The sequence below is a fragment of the Eucalyptus grandis genome, chromosome 3, assembly GCF_016545825.1.
Source record: "Eucalyptus grandis isolate ANBG69807.140 chromosome 3, ASM1654582v1, whole genome shotgun sequence".
Taxonomy (NCBI): domain Eukaryota; kingdom Viridiplantae; phylum Streptophyta; class Magnoliopsida; order Myrtales; family Myrtaceae; genus Eucalyptus; species Eucalyptus grandis.
In genome coordinates, this window is record NC_052614.1 from 25,630,942 (window position 1) to 25,654,190 (window position 23,249).

General features: G+C 41.4%; 2 protein-coding genes across 2 annotated transcripts in view; both read left to right on the forward strand.

Moving 5' to 3' along the window:
- Positions 1–23,249, forward strand: part of LOC104437001 — an 87,967-nt gene that overhangs the window by 26,984 nt on the left and 37,734 nt on the right. The gene's annotated exons all lie outside the window — the stretch shown is intronic.
- On the forward strand, positions 3,058–4,338 carry LOC120291762. The gene has a single exon (XM_039309489.1). It carries the CDS (start codon positions 3,058–3,060, stop codon positions 4,336–4,338), a length of 1,281 nt encoding a protein of 426 aa, XP_039165423.1.

Sequence of the window (23,249 nt, forward strand, 5' to 3'; positions counted from 1 at the left end):
AATATATTATTAATTAAAAAAATTGAAAAAAAAATTATTATTAAAAAATTAAAAATTTCGAAAATCCAAAAATGATGGGCTTTGATTAGGACTTGCCATGTATTGCTATTTTAGCGTAATTAGACTTTTATGTGCTCGTATATTGATTATGTTGCATGTTTAATTTGTAATTCTAATTACGTTTGATTGCATGTGTTTAATTTTATGGCAATTAGAATCTTGATAATTATGATGTTTACTTTAATGATTGCGCACCCGCATGATCACCTCATATGTTAGTGGATAAGTATAAAATCAATTCAAACTGCCTATGAAAAATCTTTTGTTAAAATGAACAAGATTAGGTACCGAAAGGGCACTAATTGGTTAATTAGTGTAAACAAGTCCCCGAACCTAGATTCTCTGGTTGCGTAGAAAGTGAGGCACGCTCCCATGCCTCACTTGGTTTCTAGCCGACCCTAATAGGCTAGTGGCGACTCCTTTTATGCAAAAGATTCTAAAGAATATCCCAACGTCACGCGGGGTATGGGCTTGGGAGAGCTCGCGCCTGATCATGGGCCTTAGGCCCGTCCTTTAGGCAATATCCCTAAACCTGTTTCCTCCTCCCGAGGGTAGGTCGCGACAGCTTGGCGACTCCGCTGGGGACTAGTTTTGAACCTTAGAGGACTTAGGCCAAAATTAATCTTGTTCAAAAAAATATTTTTGTTTGGCAAATGAGGATTTCAGTTAGTCCCTAACATTAAAGGTGTTAAATGTTTTTGTAGAATGGGAGGTATAAAGGGAAGTGTTTGCTCACCTTTGTTTTGTAGGGAGGTGAAGGAATGTATGGTTTATTGTCCATGTATGAAGTGTTGATTGCTTATGAATTGTCATGCTTGTATCCCCTGCATTGCACTACACTTTAGCACACACAACCTGCCGCCGGACCTGGGCCGCATAGGATCACTTAGGATGGTGTTGAGGTGGATACCACTCCGACTACAAGCATGTAGTACGAGTCGCCCATCTCAACCCCGAAATTTCTTTCTTGATGTCAAAGGTCCCCACCCTGGTCTGCGAGCATGCGACACGGGTCGGTCCTTTGACGAAGCCGGAGTCATGGGTAACACGACCTAGCCACGAGCTTGTTGGTTCAGTCCTGTGATCCCGTGGCTTCATTTGGAGCCATTTAGAGTAGAAATTGAACCACTGTCCATGCGCATGTCTATGACCTTTACATCGCTGCTCAATGAGTAGGGTAAGTTTTTCTTGAATTCTTTTCATCGCAATTTACTTATTTGTTTTCATTTTGGCCGGTCCATGACAAATTAGGTTGATCATACGATGGGGGTACCTGACCTTCGCATCATCTCCATCCCAAAAGCCGAGCTTCGTGCGTGGTGGGATAGATTAGATCCAACAGGCCGTGATTGGGTGCGATCGTATGTCGGACGTTTACTTCCCCTATTGGAGATAGAAACTCATTCCGGTGTTGTGCAAGCATTAGCGCATTTTTGGTGCCCCGCAACTTGCACGTTCATACTCGGTAATCACGAACTCACTCCAACCTTGGAAGAATACGGCGTTGCCATTGGAAAACCCTTGGTGTCGGAGTTAGTTAGCCCACCTGTAGGGACCGAGCATGCATCGACCTTATCTGATTTTCTTAAAATTAAAGAAGAGGACGTGAGGAAAGTTTTAAAAGCCAACCGCAAGACTTGCCCGTTTTCATTCTTAAATGAGCTTTTTCAAAATGCCAAATCTTTTCAAAAGAATAGGATTTTCCTCTTAGCTTTCTTCGGGTTTGTATTATTCCCACATTGTAGGAATGCTATTAACCCTTCCGTGGCATGGGTAGTTCGTGAGGTATGTATGGGAAAGGGTTTTGTTAATGCCGTCCTAACTGAAACCTTTCTCTCCCTTACTCGTTTTAAAGAAAACAAAAACAAAGCTTTCTATGCTCCCCCTGAACTCTTGCAAATTTGGTTTTTTTCTCACATTAAAGGATTTGGTAACTTGATGACCGTGAGTGACATTTCTGACTCTAACCACCCTATCCTAAAGTTTAGAGATAGGAAAATGTTTGCCTCTGATTATCATTATTCTGAGTGGTTAGCTTTCATGACCAACCCCGGACCTGAGGATTTCCAATGGCATGCCAAATGGCTTCGAGTTCAAGAAGCGCGGTTCGTGTGTGGGCTTACTGGACCTATTCCTTTGTTGGGAATCACCGGAGTCACCGAATATTACCCGACTCGAGTCACCCGTCAGTTTCAAGAGATTCAACAGCTTCCGCCGGCAATCCAGGAGGACCCGCTCAGGATAGACTTCCCTGACGGATGCCAAGACCACGAAGACTCCGTTGTGTTGGTCAAGTCGATGTGGGATATGTGCCACCCCCGGAAGTTGATCTGCCCTGAAGAGGAGTTGGAGGGGCAAGAGAAGACCTATTATGCCTCGAAGGAGTACATCCTTAAACACAAGATTCCAGAGAGCCTCCGCCCGAAGATTCCTAAAGTGCCATTGAAGATCACCCACCAAGCCGAGATCAAGCGCCTCAAGAGGGAGCTCAAGGAAGTCGAGGAGCGTGCTTCGAAGTTAACCCGAGTTAGTGGAGCTACCACAAGCGGAAGCCATCCTCATTAGTTAGATTGAGTCGAGCGCAATATGTAGCGGGATCATATTTGCATACGTTGCAAAATTATGGAGTTTGTCTCGAGTCTCGATGTTGAAAATTGGGAGTTTAGAGAATGTCTTTTCGTCTTTGAAATAGCTTTGTTGTCTAAGGGTTTTCTTTTGCTTTTTTTCTTGTATTATGTAGCAACTGGGCTTTCAATGAAACGAGCAAATTGGGGCGATTAGATCTTTGTCGTGGACCGACCGCCTAATTATTACTTGTACTTATATATGCTTATCTACTTTTGCTTCAGGTACTAACCGATCAATTGTCTTCTACTGATCGTCGACACGGCCAAGCGAAGATCCCCAATTCGCACGCGTGCAAAAGTCAGAATGGAGAATGATGACACCAACGTGCGCATGGCCAAGATGGAGGACCAGCTGGCCCAACTCACCGCAATGATGCTTGAAATAAGCCAGAAGCTTAAGGAGCCCCCCGCCGTAGCTGTCACTGGACCATCCACTCCGGCGTTATCAGAACATGCTTCCCCGTCGACGGGAGGCACGCACGTTGCTGATCTCCCCGGGAAAGAAATTGCTGGAGAAGCTCCTTCTGCCACGCCAATCATCGCCAATTTAGATCCTCCTCCGAAGGAAAACCCAACACCTCGCCTAAGTGACGAGAGTGAAAAACGTTTGGCAAAGATGGAAGAGCAACTATGTGTCTTGCAAGGTTATGAGTTGAAAGGAGCTGATAGGTTATCTCCATACACCAAGACGAGCTTTCCTGAGAATTTCCAGGAGCCTGAGTTCACAAGAAAGTATGACGGAACGGGATGCCCAAGGACCCACCTTAGGTATTACATGAGAAAAATGGCTCGCTATGCTGACAACGTGCCATTCCTCATACACACATTCCAAGATAGTTTGGAAGGCATTGCCCTGACGTGGTTCATTGCGCTGGACATTGAAGAATTCACTAGTTGGGACGACTTAGCCAATGAGTTCTTACAACAATACCGGTTTAACACCGAGCTTGCCCCCACGAGGGAAGAGTTGACTCGCGTTGAGAAGAAGAGGAATGAGTCATTCAAGGCCTTCGCGCAAAGGTGGAGGACCATGGCCTCACAAGTGAAGCCGGCCTTAAATGAGAGGGAGATGAAGCAGTTGTTCCTCAAGACTTTGCCCTCTGAATACTTCCAAGGGTTAGTATTCTCGGGTTGCCAAACATTTTCACAGCTAGTTGAGGTAGGTGAAGGAGTTGAATGGGCAATGGTTGAGGGAAAGATTTCAACCGGAGGCGCGAAGAAATTCCCACCAAGAAAGGATAAGGAGGCCGCAATTGAAGTAGCACTTGTGCAAGAGCCCCATTTCCCTCGGCCAACCGCAACACCCGCGCACAAGCCTACGATGGTTCCAGGTAGTTCATCACAAGCATTCGATAATGGCAAGAGGCCGTTTCGAAAGGGGTTTTCTCCACTACCACGCCCGCTGTCAAAGTTATTGCCCATGCTTCTTGAAAAGAGGATGGTTGCAAAGGAGGTGCCTAGAGATAACCCCCCAAGGTTCGCCGGATTCGATATAACCAAGACCTGTGAATACCACATGGGAGAAGTGGGGCATGATGTAGATAATTGTCACATGCTAAGATACAAAGTTCAACAGCTTCTAGACAAGAACATATTGACTTTCGGGAAGCTCAGCCCAATGTGCAACGTAACCCTCTACCAAATCATGTAGGGGAGTGAACTCAATTTCCGAGGACACACGGGCGAGTCGGAACCTCTAGTACTTGTATGCTTCCGAGTTGTATGAATCCCTAGTGCTAGCGGGATACTATGAAGGCCAGGAGGATGTGACCCTAGAAGAGAGATTGAACCGCGTCCGTAGGATGATAACCATGGGAGTAATCAGATGCGTAGAAGAGGAAGAGAATGTCGTATCCGTGACAATGCCATCATCATTCCGCTCATCTTTCTACAACTTTGCTGGTATGCCTCGGGCGAGGAAAGCTATGCATGGAATTTCGAAGACCCCAGCTTTATACGAGGAAGGGTTGATAGCTATGATTACCCCAATGGTGATTGAATTGTCCGATGAGGAGCTCGCAGGCGATATCGAGCTGGAAATTGCTGAACCCACAGTGATCGACCTTATGGTTGAAGAGATGTCGACAATCGAAGTCACGGGTGGACACACAATGCCGGTCACGATTGAATTGCCTCCCCGGAGGAAGACGAAATGGTAATGCTTTGAGTATCCTCCCAAATTCGATTCCAAAGCCGTACCTTGGGGTTACGGAACCAATGAGGTAGATGCTTTGTCACGCGGTCAAGCCGCTTTACGCACTGATAAGGGAATAGAAAAGAAGGCATGACCGAGGAGGAGGCAAAGCAATTTTTGGCTGTAGTAAAGTCTAGTGAGTTCAACGTGGTGGATCAACCTGCGGAAGTTGCCGGCTCAAATCTCCCTCCCGGAATTATTCAAATCTTCCGAGAAGCATAGGGACATCTTGCTAAAAGTCCTTAACGAGGTGCATGTGCCGAGTCAATTGATGAAGTCCAATTGGAGGAGTTCGTTGGGGCCGTTCTATTAAAAGACCAAATTTCCTTTACGATGAAGATCTCCCCCGATGGTCCTAATCATACCAAAGCGCTACATATCTCGGTGAAACATGAAAGCACTCTTGTTTGCAGAGTATTGATTGATAACAGTTCGACGCTCAATATATGCCCGTTGGCTACTCTCCACCGTCTTGGCATTGATCTTGGGAGAATCCGTACTGGCAAGTCGACTATGCGGGCTTTTGATGGGATGAAGAAGGATGTGATAGGGGAAATTGAACTTGAGCTACTGATTGGCCCTGTACTTTTTCAAGCCGTGTTCCAGGTATTAGATATACCAAGTGCTTTTAATTTTCTGCTAGGGAGACCGTGGATCCACACAAAGTGTGGTTGCCTCCGGCCTCCATCGAAAGTACGATTTGTGGTGGACAACAGGCTTATCACGGTCCATGGAGAATCCGACTTCAAGATCTATCACAAGACAGCCATCCCCTATGTGGAGCTAGAGTGTACCGAGGAATCCGGCTTTCAAACCCTCGAGTTGGTATCCATGGTCCATGTACCTGTAGGGTCCTTCACAAAGGCTCCTAATTTGTCTAAGCCGGCCATAGCTGCGGGAAAGATTATGTTGGCAAGTGGGTATAATCCTGGAGAGGGCCTTGGATCACACGGTTAGGGTGTGCGAAAGCCCATTGAAGCTCATAAAAACTCGAAGAGGAGAGGCCTAGGATATGTTGAGGGGCGAGAAGGTCGTAGCGAGCAAGGTGGTCATGGCAATCGAGGGGGCCGTGGAAGGCAGAGAGGCCGGAATGCCCGAGGAGGCCGAGGTGGGTATAGAGATTGGAGTGAACGTATTGTCCAAACCGAGGAGGGTGAGGGCGATCGAGGCCCGTTTCATCCGTTGTTGGAAGAAACATTTCCAGGACCTCCAAGGATGTTATTCGAGGAAGAGGGGACATTTATGGTGTGATTGAGCTATTCGAGGAAGACGTCATATGTGCCATCCTGGCATGCGAGGAGACTGAGTCCTCTGAAGTCATGGTTGTCCCTTCAAAGTAGGGCGGTTCTCGTCTAGCCTAGTCTTTTGTCTTATGTCTTCTCCCTGCGTGGGATCTCGTAGTTTTTCTTTCTTTATTTCCTGTTTATGTCATTTGTAATGCGAACTATGGTCAACCCCGATCTTGAGCCGTTGGTCGTGGGTGGTGTGTGTTTAAATACGGCCTTATATTTCCTCATTCAATAAAATAGACACATGTTTTATTAAGGACATGTGGAGGCACATCAAACTAGTCCTATGATGGTCACTGAGGCCTAGGTCTCCACATGCTCCCTTATTTGATTGCCTTGCAAGGACAAGGAAATCCGAGGATATGAGGATGAGTTCTTGAAACTTTTACAAAAAAAAATACTTCAAAAAAATTCTTCGAAAAATGACATGCATTATTTTTATGGTCGACATTGCTCTAACTCATTTTATTGCATCTCAGGCATTACATTATGCATAATCATAATAAGGACGCATATGACTCGGACGTGCATGAAGAAAGTCTCTCGGGTTCCGATGACACTGACGATGACGATCAGAAGGGGATTGAACGCGAATGGAATCGATATGAAGGATCGAAGCCGTTGACCGAAGAGCGAACAATCACCATAAATTTAGGTGACGTAGAGAATGTCAGGGAAGTAAGGATTGGGGCATGTCTCTCAGAGTCAGAGGCGGAAAAGACGACTAATCTTTTGAAAGAATATCAAGATGTGTTCGCCTGGACATATGCCGATATGCCGGGATTGGACCCCGAAATTGTGGAACATGCTCTACCAACGGATCCCGATATGCCACCCAAGAAGCAAAGACTCGGGAGAACTAAACCAGAATTGTCCAAGAAGATCGAAGAAGAAGTAATGAAGCTGCTGAAAGTAGATTTTATCGAAGTGACACGTTATCCCGATTGGGTAGCAAATATTGTGCTCGTAATGAAGAAAGATGGGCGAGTCGGGGTATGTGTTGACTATCGTGATCTAAATCGAGCAAGCCCGAAAGACGATTTTCCACTCCCACATATCGATGTCTTGGTTGACAGCACGGCAGATTTGAGTTATTCTCCTTCATGGACGGTTTTTCCGGATATAATCAAATCCGTATGAAGAAGGAGGATAGGAGCAAAACATCATTCATAACTCCTTGGGGAACTTTCTGCTACAAAGTGATGCCTTTTGGTCTAAAGAATGCGGGGGCAACATATCAAAGGGCCATGGTCACGTTGTTTCATGACATGATGCACAAGGAGATCGAGGTATACGTGGATGATATGATTGCAAAGTCAAGACGGGGTGAGGACCATGTTGGAGTCTTGCAAAAGCTGTTCAAGCGTCTTCGGAAATTCAAGCTGCGCCTTAATCCCACAAAATGCGTTTTTGGGACGAGATCGGGGAAGCTGTTAGGGTTCATGGTTAGTAACAAGGGCATAGAGATTGATCCGTCAAAGGTTAAGGCTATTTGTGATTTACGAGCCCCGACCACCACCAAGGAGGTCCGCAGCTTGATGGGGCGGCTCAATTATGTGGCAAGGTTCATCTCGGTTATGCAAACAAACGAGGCCATTCTTCAAGCTCTTGAAAAAGAACGCAAAGATTGAGTGGGATATCGAGTGCCAGGGTGCCTTCGAGAAGATAAAACACTATCTCACTCACGCACCAGTTTTAGTACCCCCTCTCCCTAAAATTCCCTTAATTTTGTACTTGACCATACATGATGAATCGTTGGGAGCCATGTTAGCACGAAAAAGACCAAATGACGGGAGAGAATGTGCGATATACTACTTGAGCAAGAAGTTTACTATTTCCGAGATGAACTACACAAAGTGTTGAGAGAACTTGCGTGGCCTTGATTTGGGTTTTGCACAGTGTGCCGCGGCAATATACGCTCCATCACCGAATCTGTTGGTGACCGAAAATGATCCCATCAAATACCTCCCGGAGAAGCCGGCACTTTGGTTGGCAAGTTGGCCAAGTGGCAAATCTTAATTTCAGAGTTTGACGTTCGAGCCCGGGCGAAGTCCGTTAAAGGTCGCGCCATAGCGACATGTTGGCGAAAGTCCCGAGAAGTCCAGGACATCTGATGAGGATAGTGATGCAGGGGAACAAATTTTACTTGTATCAAGTGACAAATGGACGATGTACTTCGATGGTGCAGTTAATTTAGCTGGGTCGGGTACCGGGGCGGTTCTTATCTCCCCGCACGGTCGCACTACCCCGTTGCCGCTAAATTGACGTTCCCTTGCACGAATAATATTGCCGAATATGAGGCGTGCATTCTCGGCCTCCAAGCTGCTATTGACATGAAGATCCGAAAGATGCGGGTTTATGGTGATTCAGCCCTTATAATCTTACAGACTAAAGGCGAATGGCAAACACATGATTCTAAATTGATTCCGTATCATGAGTTCCTGGGGAAGTTGACGGAAGAATTTCAAGAAATAGCATTTGAATACTTGCCAAGGTCTCAAAATCAGTTTGCTGATGCCCTAGCTACCTTGTCTTCAATGTTACAAATAGCTGGAGGCTTGGACATTGAACCATTAAGAATTGAAATCTTTAGGCGCCCGGCTTATTGCATGATGATTGAAGAAGAACCGGACGGACAGCCTTGGTATCATGACATCTTGAAGTATCTGCGAATGGTGAATTTCCCGAAGGAAGTGAAGCAGCGAGATAGAAAGCATTTAATAAAGTTAGCATCGAAATTCTTCGCCAAGTGGAGATGTCATCTACAAAAGGTCCTTCGACTCGACATTGCTAAGGTGTGTCGACGCTAAAGAAGCCGACCGTTTGATGAAGGAGATACATGAAGGGGAGTGTGGCCCCCATATGAATGGACACTTCTTGGTAAGAAAATCATGCGACTCGGTTATTATTGGCTAACCATGGAGTCCGACCGCATTCAGCACGTACGACGGTGTCACCGGTGCGATTTATGGGGATAGGATAAATGCCCCTCCAAATGAACTTCACCAAATGTCTCAACCTTGGCCCTTTTCAATGTGGGGAATTGACGTGATTGGGCCCATTAACCCCAAAGCTTCAAATGGGCATCGATTTATCCTGGTGGCGATAGACTATTTTACCAAGTGGATTGAGGCCAATTCATATGTTAATGTTACTGCCAAGAATGTGGCGAAGTTCATTCGTCGCGACATTGTCGCTCGCTACGGGGTGCCGGAGGCGATCATTACCGACAATGGCACTAATTTGAACAACAAAGTCGTAGATGGATTGTTTAGTGATTTTCGAATTAAGCATTTGAACTCGTCACCGTATCGTCCTCGATGAATGGAGCAAGGGAGGCGGCGAACAAGAACATAAAGAAAATCCTATCGAAGACTGCCGAGAATTATCGTGATTGGCACGATAGACTCCCTTACGCGTTAATGGCGTATCGAACTTCTATCCGCACCTCCACAGGGGCAACTCCTTTTTCACTCGTGTATGGGATGGAGGCAGTCTTACCTGTTGAAGTTGAGGTCCCTTCTCTAAGGGTCCTTTCCCAATCTGTGCTCGATGAGACTGAGTGGATGCAACAGAGGCATGAACAGTTAAACTTGATTGATGAGAAGAGATTGCAAGCTGTGTGTCATGGCCAATGCTATCGAGACGAGTTGCAAAAGCCTTCAATCGAAGGGTGCGTCCTAGATACTTTGAAGTCAATGACCTGGTGCCGAGGAAAGTGCTTCCGATTATACTGCACTCGTGGAAAATTCACCCCGAACTATGAAGGGCCGTATGTCATTAAAAAGATTTTGCCTGGTGGTGCTATGATTTTAGTTGAAATGGATGGCAAAGTGAATTGCCTAGACCTGTAAACTCGATGCAGTCAAGAAATACTTTCCATGATTGAAATCAAGGTCGAAGAACCACTTCATGCGCAATCTGAGTCACATGGCATCATGCATAGCATCATAGATATCATACATATATCACATACACGCATATCTATTTGTGTTTCAGGCATCTTACCGTTCGATGAGGAAAATGGCGGAGGGAAAAGTCGATTCAAAAGACCCATCAAGTCTCCGCACAAATGGTTGAATATCTCTTTTTCTTAAATGAGAGGTAAAAAAAAAAAAAAAAAAAAAAAAAAAAATCGGGGGGGCATAGCCTCATTCCCACCACCTATTTTCTGGTGCCACTATACGCGCTTCATGTTGGTAATTCTCAAAGAGGGGAGCTCGTAAGAATGATGTTATTCGGATAAAAGTTGAAACATTAATCATGCCAAACAAGGAGTGCTTAGGATGAAGAAAGGTAAGTCATTTCCAAACACATCCTTCAAACACTTCCAAGAGTTGAGTGAAAAATAACCTTCTCTTAGGACGAAGGATCCATTCGCATTGAGCATGAAGATCGAAATGATAAAGACATTTCCTTCACCAATCCCAAACGCCAAGCTGACATATTGCTAGCCCTTCAGGCCAAATAGAGATGATCCTCCAAAATACCCCTGTCGAGGACAACCTGAAATTGGGGCAGCATAGGAGGTTACAGTCGTGTTGTAAAGCAAAGGATTGGGAAAGATCCTATTACTTTCACTTGAATCAATCTTCTGGTGATAGCTTCAAAGGAATTCTCATTAGATCTTGACTCATCCCAAAGTGAAGAAGAGCATTTCCTTCTCTACCCAAACACATATCCATTGCTTTAACCAATTTGGGCCTGATTATTCATTTTTAAACCCCGAGTGGTGATCATCTCCCTTCACTGGGGCAAAGCATGAGAATTGACCAAATACAATTGAGAGTCATGAGGAAATGCGAAAAGCATCTCGAAAGTCATAAAAGCTCCAAAAGTTCAAAGAGCAAAAAGTTTGACAAATTAGGGGCATAAAAAGCAGTGTGCCTGGTAAAAGCAAGGCCAATGCCCGTTTTAAAAAAAAAATCATTGCAAGTGCAAAGAAAATTAGAAAAAGCAGGCAAAGCTCCCATGCATAAATGATTAGTCAATGGACTTTCGAGATGCATTATATTTCAAAAGCCAAATGATTTGGAAGGATCAAGTGACCTGGTCACGATGCCATGATGATCATCGACTCCTAAAGACCCTGTTGAAAGTTTTAAGCCTTTCGAGCCTCTCCCCAAGCCAACATTACAACCCTCTTCCGAAGTCTCTTCTGATTGGGATGGTTTGAGTGAAAATGAGAATGCCACAAAGAAGCTACTGCTCGAAGGAGTGGAAGTAATTCTATCTTGTCTCATCTCCCAAGCTCTCGACTTGTAAAGCCGATGAAGATAGTGAAAAATGTTCCTTGTTGGCCTCAAAGCAATAATTTCTTTGTGTAAGCCCTAACCGAACCTATATTGCGGTCCTTTCAAAAGACCTTTTAATCGATTAGATTGTGCTCATTGCGAATGTTTCGGAAGCCTTCGACGTAGGTTATGTGAGATACCTTCAGCAACCAATTATCTCCCACATGAATGGATGGGATCAAGTAGCCATTTTATTGAGAGTGCGTGAGAAACCCTTTCTGACTAACAAGCTTTAGTTTGGCATGCTTAATGAACCTTTTTCTCGAGTCGTAGCCGTTCTGATAAGAACTTGTCTCCTAGAGAATTTGATGATTAATGATATATCCATGAGCAAGATGACAATTTTGCGTCACATGAGGTTGACGAACATCGAATGTTTTCTAAAGCAGTCGGACTTAGCTTGATTATTTTGTTCAACTATTGCTGCAATTTGCCAATACATCTCTTGATGACGTCTCTAATGACATTTGCTTAAGTTGAGTTTGACAGGATTCATCAGTGAAGCCATGCAGTTTTCTAAGGGGTTAGCGAGTGCTTCCCTAAAAACCAAAGGTTCATGGTTAACCTTAAACCATGTCATTTCCAAGATTGGTGGGTTCATCTGTAAACCATACTTGTCTGCCTCTTAATCGAAATCCGTTCGTACACGGTGAGACTATCATTTGATCGAAACCCGTTCGTACACGGTGAAACCTACCTCTCGCCGAAAAACCCGTTCGTACACGATGAGACTATTATACCCAATCAAAACTCGCTTTTACATGATGAGACCTCAGTCATTCCCCTTCTTCTCATGACCCGGAGAGCTTTGTATCTTGGAGTCTTCCCCCCCTTCTTGTGACCCGGAGAGCTTTGTATCCTGGAGTCTTCCTCACTTCTTATGACCCGGAGAGCCTTGTATCCTGGAGTCTTCCTCACTTCTTATGACCCGGAGAGCCTTGTATCCTGGAGTCTTCCTCACTTCTTATGACCCGGAGAGCTTTGTATCCCGGAGTCTTTCTCACTTCTTATGACCCGAGAGCCTTGTATCCTGGAGTTTTCTCACTTCTTATGACCCGGAGAGCCTTGTATCCTGGAGTCTTTCTCACTTCTTATGACCCGGAGAGCCTTGTATCCTGGAGTCTTTCTCACTTCTTATGACCCGGAGAGCCTTGTATCCTAGAGTCTTTCTCACTTCTTATGACCCGGAGAGCCTTGTATCCTGGAGTCTTTCTCACTTCTTATGACCCGGAGAGCCTTGTATCCTGGAGTCTTTCTCACTTCTTATGACCCGGAGAGCTTTGTATCCCTGAGTCTTCCACATTTCTTATGACCCGGAGAGCTTTTGTATCCTGGAGTCTTTCACCCTTCTTAGGACCCGGAGAGCCTTGTATCTTGGAGTCTTCCTCACCTCTTACGACCCGGAGAGCCTTATATCCTGGAGTCTTCCTCACCTCTTATGACCCGGAGAGCCTTGTATCCTGGAGTCTTCATCACTTTTTATGATTCGGTGGGCTTCTGCAGCCCGAAGTTTTTCTTCACCTTATTGACAAGATGCATTTTCATAATTATGAGTCATTTTCGTCAACCTAATATGTGCATATGCACCTAGGGTCTTTCTATCGCCAAAAATAATTTAGGTGTCGTTTGTCTTTGATTGCAACCTCTTCGAGGCTACATTCAAAGATGGGCAGCTGTTGACACCTAGTTTTTTATCTTTTAAATAGTAAAAAAAAGAATCAATCAAAAATCAAAATCAAAAAATTTAGCTATTAATTTCCTTTAAAAAAAATCAAAATAAAAAAATTTTAGCTATTAATTTCCTTTAAAAAAAAAAAAAGTTGTGAGGTCCGGGTCGGGCCGGATCCGGCTTTGGCCCGACCCGACCCCTTTTTTCCTTTTATTTTTTCCTGCGTGGGCCTAAGCCCAACCCTCCCATTTACTTTTTCTTTTTCTTTTCTTCCCCTTCGCACAGCCCAACTCTCTTTTTCCCTCTGGCCCGGCCCACCTCTTTGTCTTCTCCCTTAGCCGCTTGCTGCACGGGGAACCAGCGAAAGAGATTGCAGCCGTTCGCATGGGGAAATGGCGAAGCCGAAAGCAGGGGCAGAGGCAGAGGAGATAGCATCATCTCGCCGGCAGGTCAGCGGGTTGGGGGGAGCCGATTCGGACGCACGCGGAGCTGATTCACGCGCACGCGAAGAGAAGCAGGGGGGATCTGCACCAGAAAAAGGGGAGAAACATGAGAAAAAACAGAGGTTGATAGAGAGAGAGGAGGGGGGAACCGAGAACGAAGAAAAACAGAGAAGAGAAACAGAGAAAAACCAGAGAAAGAAAAAGGAAAAAGAAGCACAGGGGAGGAGGAGTCGTGGTGGCAGCCCTCGCCGCGCCACCGCTACCCCCTGCGACGCCGCCGTTGCCCTCCGAGCGTCGACTCATCGTACCCGTTGCTGCAGCTCCCGACGCCAATCGAGCGGAGAGAATTCGGAGGAAGAACAGGGAGAAACCGCGAGCAGGGGAGAGGGAGAAGGAGAGGAAGTCGGAGAAGACTTGCGGCCTTTGCTTGCTGCCGCCCGACCAACCGCGCTCGCCTCCGCCCCGCGACAACTTGACGCCGTCCGAGCCACCACGCCTCCGCCCCCCTGTCCAACTCCGGCGCTCGCCTCCACCTCGGATCCCTCGCCGAGCCCCCATGCTTTGAAGCTTCAACGATCGCGACCCGACCCGACCCGCGGCGCCCGTAGACGTCGGGCTTCTTCACGCCTAGTCGACGCCGCGACCCATTTGCTCCCACGGTCCCGTCGCCGACGCGCGCGACCCGTCTACTCCCGTGGCCTCGCCAATCGACGCCGCGACCGGACGACCGCGATTCGCACTCCAGCTCGCGTCGCCGTCCCTGCCGCTGCCGCCTCGTTGCTCCGTCCTCCAAGCCGACGCCGTTGCCGCTCGCCGCATCGCCTTCGCCACCCGCCGCTTTGCCGCCACCGTCGACACAGAACCATCGCTCGGTGTCTCGACCATCCCCCTTCGCCGCCGCAACACAGCAGGAGAGAGGTGGGACGAACCGGGTCTTGGCCGGTTCAGGCGAAAGCTCCGTCCGGTAGGGTTTCGGCCCAAAACCAGGTATGTTCTTTTAATTAATTCGGGCCGGATTTAGGTTATTATTGCATATGGGCTTATGTTTTGTTTTGGGCTTGTTGGGTTTGGGCTGTTTTAAGTTTGGGCTTATAGGTTTAGTTTCTTTTAAAAAAGAGAAGAGGGGACATCTTGGGTTGGGCCCGCGATTCGGGCCCACTCCGCTCCTAACCGGACCGAACCCGGTCCGGTTGGACCGACCGGTCTAGCCCGGTCCATTTTTTTAATATTAAAAAAAAAACAATTTCGAAAATCCAAAAAAATTATTATTTAAAAATTAGAAATTAGTTATTTTTATTTTTTATTTTAAAAAAAAATTTAAAAAAATTAATTAAAAATTTTTTTAAAACAATTTCGAAAACAAATTTTTTTTAAAAATTAGAAATTAGTTATTTTTATTTTATTTTTTTAAAATTTTTTTAAAAATTAATTAAATTTTTTTAAAACAATTTCGAAAACAAAAAAAATTATTTAAAAATTAGAAATTAGTTATTTTTATTTTTAAAAAAAATTAATTAAAAAAATATATTATTAATTAAAAAAATTGAAAAAAATTATTATTAAAAAATTAAAAATTTCGAAAATCCAAAAATGATGGGCTTTGATTAGGACTTGCCATGTATTGCTATTTTAGCGTAATTAGACTTTTATGTGCTCGTATATTGATTATGTTGCATGTTTAATTTGTAATTCTAATTACGTTTGATTGCATGTGTTTAATTTTATAGGCAATTAGAATCTTGATAATTATGATGTTTACTTTAATGATTGCGCACCCGCATGATCACCTCATATGTTAGTGGATAAGTATAAAATCAATTCAAACTGCCTATGAAAAATCTTTTTGTTAAAATGAACAAGATTAGGTACCGAAAGAGCACTAATTGGTTAATTAGTGTAAACAAGTCCCCGAACCTAGATTCTCTGGTTGCGTAGAAAGTGAGGCACGCTCCCATGCCTCACTTGGTTTCTAGCCGACCCCAATAGGCTAGTGGCGACTCCTTTTATGCAAAAGATTCTAAAGAATATCCCAACGTCACGCGGGGTATGGGCTTGGGAGAGCTCGCGCTTGATCATGGGCCTTAGGCCCGTCCTTTAGGCAATACCCCTAAACCTGTTCCCTCCTCCCTAGGGTAGGTCGCGACAAGCGGGTTTTTTGTTTCTGGAACAATTTTTAAGAACAAATTTTCTCTCTCCTCTCTTTTTCTCCTCTTTTTTTTTTCTTCTTTTCTTTTTCTTTTTTCTTTGGCCAGTCGTCGGCCTTAGCCATGGCCGGCAACCGGCCGTCAAGGGCCGGCGACCTCGCCGGAGCGTCGCCGGCCTGGCGAGGCTCGGCCTCGCCTAGCCTTGCCCCGCGCCGGCAAGGCTCGGCCTTCTTAGGGGGTCGGTGAGCCTCACCGTGGCCGGGCGAGGCCGCCCGCCCCCGTCACCGTTTGCCGACCATGGCGAGGCCGTCGACCGGCCAAAAGAAGAAAAAAAGAAAAAAAAAAAAGAAAGAAGAATAAAATAAAAATATTAAAAAATAAAAAAAAACAAAAAAAAGAACACAAATTTACCAAATGTGTTTCTGTTCATTTTTTATTCCCGAATAAGTTTACAAAACACGTTTTTATTCAAAAATTATTCCCCGAACAGAAACATTTTTTCTATTTCTGTTCCCTGAAACAATTTTTAAACAGAAGTGTTACCAAACGCGCCCTAAATCTCCCTCGATATTTTTCTAATTAAATTAAAAAATGAGAATATAAATTTTTAGGGTCATAATAAGTGCACATGTTTTTTTCTGATCAGAAACTTATCTAAGTAATTAAAAAAATAAACTTGTCTAAAGAAAAGAAAAAAAATTGTTTTCGAACGTAACAGTTATTCAAAAGCATTTTTAGTTTGATTTATTTTGTGAATTATATGTTGACCCGACAAGTTTTACGTTGGAGAATGTAATTGTGATTTTATTTCGGAAAATCATCAAAGAATTTTTCTTTTGGAACATTCCATTATATATATAAAAGAAAATTGATAAGTCATGATTTGATGGTAATATACATAACAACAGAAAAATTTATAAACAAATGATTGTGCTAAAAAAATTGTCAATATTACTTTATTTCTAGGTTGTACTTAACAATTTATCCATAAAATTGATCAACAATGTAATCAAGAAATATTTTTTTTTGGTATTTCTCTTTTCGACAAAATTAATTTTTATGGAAAGAAAATCTAAAAATTATAAAAAGCATACCCTTAATATAGATGGAAATTTTGCCATCATGGTAACAAAATCCTACATAAAAATAGCAAAGCAATAGAAAAGGGAATAAAAATTCGGGGGCCACCACTTATAAATTGCAATCAAATGATTAAAGGTATGAAATTATTTCGTGGTCTCTGACTTTAGCTTAATTACTAAACTACCCAAAAATGGAAGTTAGAGAAAATAAGACGAAACATTAGAGAAGGGGCTAACCCAAAACACTACGTCCCCCCACTTTGCCCCGTCCTTATCCCGTCCACCCTATAAAAACCCGCCACCTCATCCTCTCTCTCTCTCTCTCTCTCTCTACACATGCCCAAATGTTGTTCAATCGCAAGCTCAAATCATCCTCTCCGTACCTCCTCTTTTGCAGCTTCCGGGATGCGGCCATTGTTGCCTACCACAAGGCTGCCTCCTTGGACCGCAAGGACGACGGCGACCGAATGCATGGTCCAAAAGTTGAAGCCGACTGAGCTGGCTTGAGATGCAATCACCTCAAGTACGGCCCTTTTTGTTTTGCTGGGTGGCCCCCCCTCCCAAAAAAAAAAAAAAAAAACTCTAAAAGCATAGGATTGATAATTTAACTAAATTAATATCACGAAAAATCTTCAATTAATATATATTAATAAATTTACTTTAAATTAATTTTTTAATTACTAAAAATCTCAAATTAATACACATATAGCAAATTTATTATCTATTAGTTCCTGTTAAATTTTACTATTAAATTGCTGAGTCGGAAGATAGGTGACGTTAACTAGTTGGGGTCACAAATGTATCGGCTTATATTTTTTTTTATATTAATTCAATTTAATGAAATTAACGGAGGTAAATTTGTCACAAATGTATTAGCTTTGAGTTTTTAATTAGATAAAAATTAACTTGGAGTAAATTTGTCACAATTATATTATTTTGGGGTTTTATGAGATCAAAGAATTAGTTTGAAATTAATTTGATACATGATTACCAGTTTGAGGTTTTTCTTGGTACAATCGTTTTTTGTTCATCATAATATCCTTGAGTAGTTACTTTTTTAAAATATATGACCAATGGATAAAATATATTAACTAATAGTCCAATTTATTTCTCACATTTTTCAATTTTAAGATTTGATTCCTTTTCATATCACAATAAAACCCGACTAAAAAAATTCAAATGATAAAATATTTTTCTTTTTTCACGCGTATGTGTAAAATATCATTCTTACTCTATCAATAGTATTTGTCAATCAATTGACAATTCAACTATTAAGTAATAGGACAATCTCACAAAATCTTGTAACTGTCAATTTTTCACATGCACGGAACTCATTCGCACATCCACTAGTGCAGTAACATGAGAACCTTTACATGGAAATATTTATGCCATTAATAAGGGAAGCAATTTTTCAATTTTAATATATAAAATATATTTTTCTCATCTAAAATAAGAGAACCTCCCACTTTCTTGATCTCAATCACATTTGATCTCTCATATAATCTTAATTGTTCCTTACAGATTATGTCGCCAAATAAAATATGATAATTCTGCTTTGTCTCTCACCTATTTTAATTTTAATTTTTGAATATTTTGTATCTTACATCAAGAAGAGTGAAATTTTTTTCCAAAGTAAGCAACCCTCTCATCATCACTCTCATTATTGCGATTTAATTTGTTTTCCAATGGAAAAAATAACATAAATGATCTGAACTTTAACATCATGTGTAATGTTGTCCATAAACTTTTAATTTGTTTAGTACGATCCTTATATTTTTGGTATATATTTAATTTGGTCCTTGGATTATATGAAAATATTCAATGTCGTCCTCGAATTTTAATCAATGAAGGATAAGATTGGGCATTTTCACATAATATAGGCGTTATAATGAATATTTATTACAAGTTTAGGGACCGCATTGAACAAATTAAAAATGTTATGAATGATATTCCACGTTAAACTAAAGTTTATGGACCACATTGATTAAGGTAAAAATTTAGAAGACAAACATTGTAAATTGACTAAGGTTTAGGGACCGCCTCTGTAATTATCCCTTTTCCAATTTTAGTTTTGTTGCTTTTTGGTGACACTCGTTGCTGTTGTTGGAGGTGAGATGTAGAATCTTGCAGAGTATGAATACAGGGCAAAGGGTTCGCCATTTTCATGGTGGAGTGAGCTCACACCTTCCGCTTCCCTTGTGTCACGGGCCGACTCATGGCTCGCGTCAAGAAGCACCGAGTGCTCGCCTATCTGGTCCACAACGCTTGCTTGAAGGACATTCTCTTACTCAACACTCACAAGATCGATGAGGACAACACGAGGTTGAAGCTCACGAGGGTGGCGAGGGAATTTGAGCGTCGAGGACAACGATGAGGACCTAGTGCTCCTCGGCTCATCTCAACCAAACTCCATTGTTTTGGGGCTCTTAGACACATCTCTGGCGACACCAAGGCTATATCATAGAGCATCTTCTCGACATCCTCATTGATGTTGACTCGATGAAGATGCGGCGGATGTTGAGGAGGAAGTTGGCCAGTGCGTGGGAGTAAGGGTGAGCAGCTCTATGATCAATCTTGGTTTCACCTGGAGCCTATCCGTAGGAACCAATTCTTCAATTTTTTGAAGCTGAAACCTACTCTACATATCTTGAAACCTATCTTGTTACAAGTTCCATGATATGCTCAGGTTCCACATGTATTATGAATTAAATGACTAAGTGAATCATAATTTTTAATGACCATTATTTGTTGTTACAATTCACTAATCATAATTTATATTTAAATAAAAGAAAAATATTAAACATTTACAGAGTAAAAGGTCTTAGTCATGGATATCGCCAAAAATGAAAGTTCAAATTAGTGGTTACATTACAGATTACACACTCATAATTAAATGTTATGGAATATTACAAATTGCTCGTAAACATTGAACAAGAGAAAGACAAACTTATTCTAGGTTCTAGGTTTCTTGAACCTAGAACCTAATCATCGAAATAAGTTTATTAATTTTTGGAACCTAAACCCTATTTGTATACCTTGGAAACCAATCCCTTATACCGGAGGAAAAGAAATGAGAGAGAAGAAAAAGAAAAACCTAAAAAAAGTGTCCATGCATGAAAATGCCCTTGTATCCAGAAGGGTCACCTGAGTCAAATATGCTCTCAAGAACCACTCCAGACCCTCTTAGGAGAAAACGGCCTCATTTCAAGTTATTCTTTGAATATTTCCTATTATTTTTATATTGTATTTCTTTACTCAAATATTTTCTACTAGGCTTGTGAAAAAAAAAAAACTTTTAAATGTCTCTTTTGTGTACATTTTTGCTAGTATGTAATACGTCTTCGAATATTATATTCAGAATAACGATCACATCAAAATAGTTTTCTCCGATACTAGACACCTTGTGTAATTTATTAATGGGATAAGTGTTCCAGAAGTCCTACAACTTGTCACGAAAATGCATTTCGGTCCTAAAACTTACAAAAAGTGCATTTAAGTCCTAAAACTTGTCAAATTGTTTCAAATGAGTCCTAAGATCGACGTCGTTAGCCTTTTCCGTTAAAAATGCTGACGTGGCATTTTAAATAATTTTTATTTTCCAAGTTTATTTTTTAATTAATTTTTATCCATTTTTAAAAAAATTAGATTTAAAAACTAAAAAAATTAAATTTATTCTTATCTTATTTTCAACAAAAACTAAAAAGAAAATTTAAAATTTTATTATAATTTTTTTAAAAATAAATTAAAAAAATAATGTTAACTTTTTAAATATGTTTTTTTATAAATATTTTAACTAAAAAAATTATTTTTAATTAAAATGTTTTTAATAAATATTTTAACTTTTTTAAAATTTTGTGGTGAAAATAAGATAAAATAAATAATTTTGATTTTTTTTTTTAAATCTAGTTTTTTTAAAATTATTAAAAAATTATTACAAAAATCACGTGGAAAATAAAAAATTATTTAAAATGTCACGTCAGCATTTTTAACGGAAAAGGTTAACGGCGTCGATCTTAGGTCTCGTTTGAAACAATTTGACAAGTTTTAGGACTTAAATACGTTTTTGCAAGTTTTAGGACTGAAATGCATTTTCGTGACAAGTTGTAGGACTTCAAACATTTATCCTTTATTAATTTATGTGGAGAGAGCGTGGTGTACGGAGGTTATGACTACCAAAATAACGGCCGACAAATCAAAAGGAATTGATTGCTTCCATAAAATCTTCGCGTCAGTTATCCTAGCGAAAGCATCCCCTTAAGCGCGCGGAGGTTATTCATACGATGAAAATGTTTTTGCCTTATACTCACGTTAATTTTTCCACGATCTTTTCTTATGGTGAATGAAAATTATTAATCATGGAAATATTTTCTCAAATGATATAAATTATTGTTGAAAACTTAATTATTTGAGTTGTTGAATATTTTTGGATCTATGGTCATGATCAACCTACATAATAATTACGCGCTATGAAAAATTAATATGTGTCTCGATAGACCAATGTCATTCTAGGTTTAAGCGCCATGGATTTGACTGTTTTGGGCTTAACCTTGACTGATGTGATTTTTGAGTTTTCTGGCTAGTGAAAAGTGATAGAACATTTAACAGGAGGAGTGAATTTAGATCTCTTAATTATTATGGTATTGTCCAAAAATTGATTTTTTTTTTTTGCGTATTTGAAAAGCGTGCCTTCATACAAAAAGATATCTTATTTTATCCAACTATTATTATATTAGATATTTAGGCTCTTTCAAAGCTCGTGTTTGATCTATAAAAGTGAAACTTATTACTTATTTAGTTGAGCTCAAGTATCTCGATTTTTCTAGTCGAATTGAACTCGAGCATCAATTTTAATACTTGTTCAAGCTTGAGTTGGGTTTCGAATATCCGAATAGAGTGGAATGTAGCTTGAGAGCATCGTATCGACCCGACCCGAATGGAATACACCCCTAGAGACAACACCATGTTTCCCCTATTATCTATACCAAATTGTCGGGCAAGGAAGCGTCCGGCGGCGGGCACCTGATGGTTGGGTGCATGAACCCATTCTCCCTTGGACGCTCACTCCAATCCGCATTGACATGGAGCGCTCTCATATGCAGGACTCACACTTCGAGAACGGCACGAGCCCAACAGTCATGGGAGACGCTCGGCTCGTAAATGACTAGTGTCCAAACCAAACACAACATATGGCTGCCCCATTGTTTTTAATTAGTGATTGATTACAATGATTATGTTGTAGTTATTGAGTATTAGGGAACATTCATCGTCCCCTCGTTTTGTTCATGCACCATGGGACATCCTGATTATTATAACAAGAGTGGGAGCAAGGGGATTCTAGGTATGTGGGAAAACCAGCTTGGAGATCTATGAAACCACCATTGGAAGTGAAGAGCTTTAATGTCACATGAGGAGGTAAGTGGAGATCAATGCAAGGGCATGTAGGGAATACAAGTGATTCGTTGTTACTTACTTTATTTATCGGGCGCCGTTCATTCTATTTTAATGCTCAAGACATGTTCCATTTTTATGGATTGAAAGTATGCTCGTTGTTACAATTTGTGCTTTGCTGCTTTTACTGTTGAGATTTGCTTTATTTTGAGCCTCTTATGTATTATCTTGAGAATGAACTATTTACTTATGAACAAGAAAAAAAGAATTTATCAAAGTAATCGGTTTGAGCATGCAATTGGATAATTTATTAGTGCGTGCATATCAATTTATGCAACATGCTTTCTCAAGCTTGGGATCAATTTGCGCATCAAGATGTGTTTAAGGGATGCATTAACACAACCACAAAGTATTATTGGTTAGTTGGTTTGGACATCACCTATCCACTCAAAAGAAACTGCATTAACATGATTAAAAGCTAGTATTTGGCCGGACATTGAAAGAAAATGAAAACCGATGGTAATGTGAGAGGTAATAGAGGATTCAAACCTTTGGATATTTGATTCGATATAACGTGAAAATTAAATGTCCCAATTAATCCCCTTTCTTATGTCGTCTTGCCTCCAAGTTATACTCATTTAGTTTGTGACATTTCCAATCTTATTGATTTTCTTTTTCGATTTAATTGTGTCCATCAAATTTCTAGGTTTACGGATTCTCCATCTTCATATAAATCATCTTTCCTGCCTTGCAGTTGCTTAAGGAGATTGAGGCTCAATTTATTTCACGAAAAATTAATGATTTAAAAAATATTTTTTAATTTGATTTCTTACATCACTCGAAAAAAGTGGTAATGAAAAATGGTATCATCATTAACAAAAATGTTTAGGTATAAATTGTTCTTAAGAATGGAAATACTTTTTCATTGAATGATTTTTGTAAGTGATTAACAATGATTAAAGTTAAGAAAAGATTTTCAAAATGTCGATTTTTTCATAAAACAAACGGAGTCTAAAGCGAGGAGTCACGACTTTGAACTCGTGATTCTGTTCTTGGCCT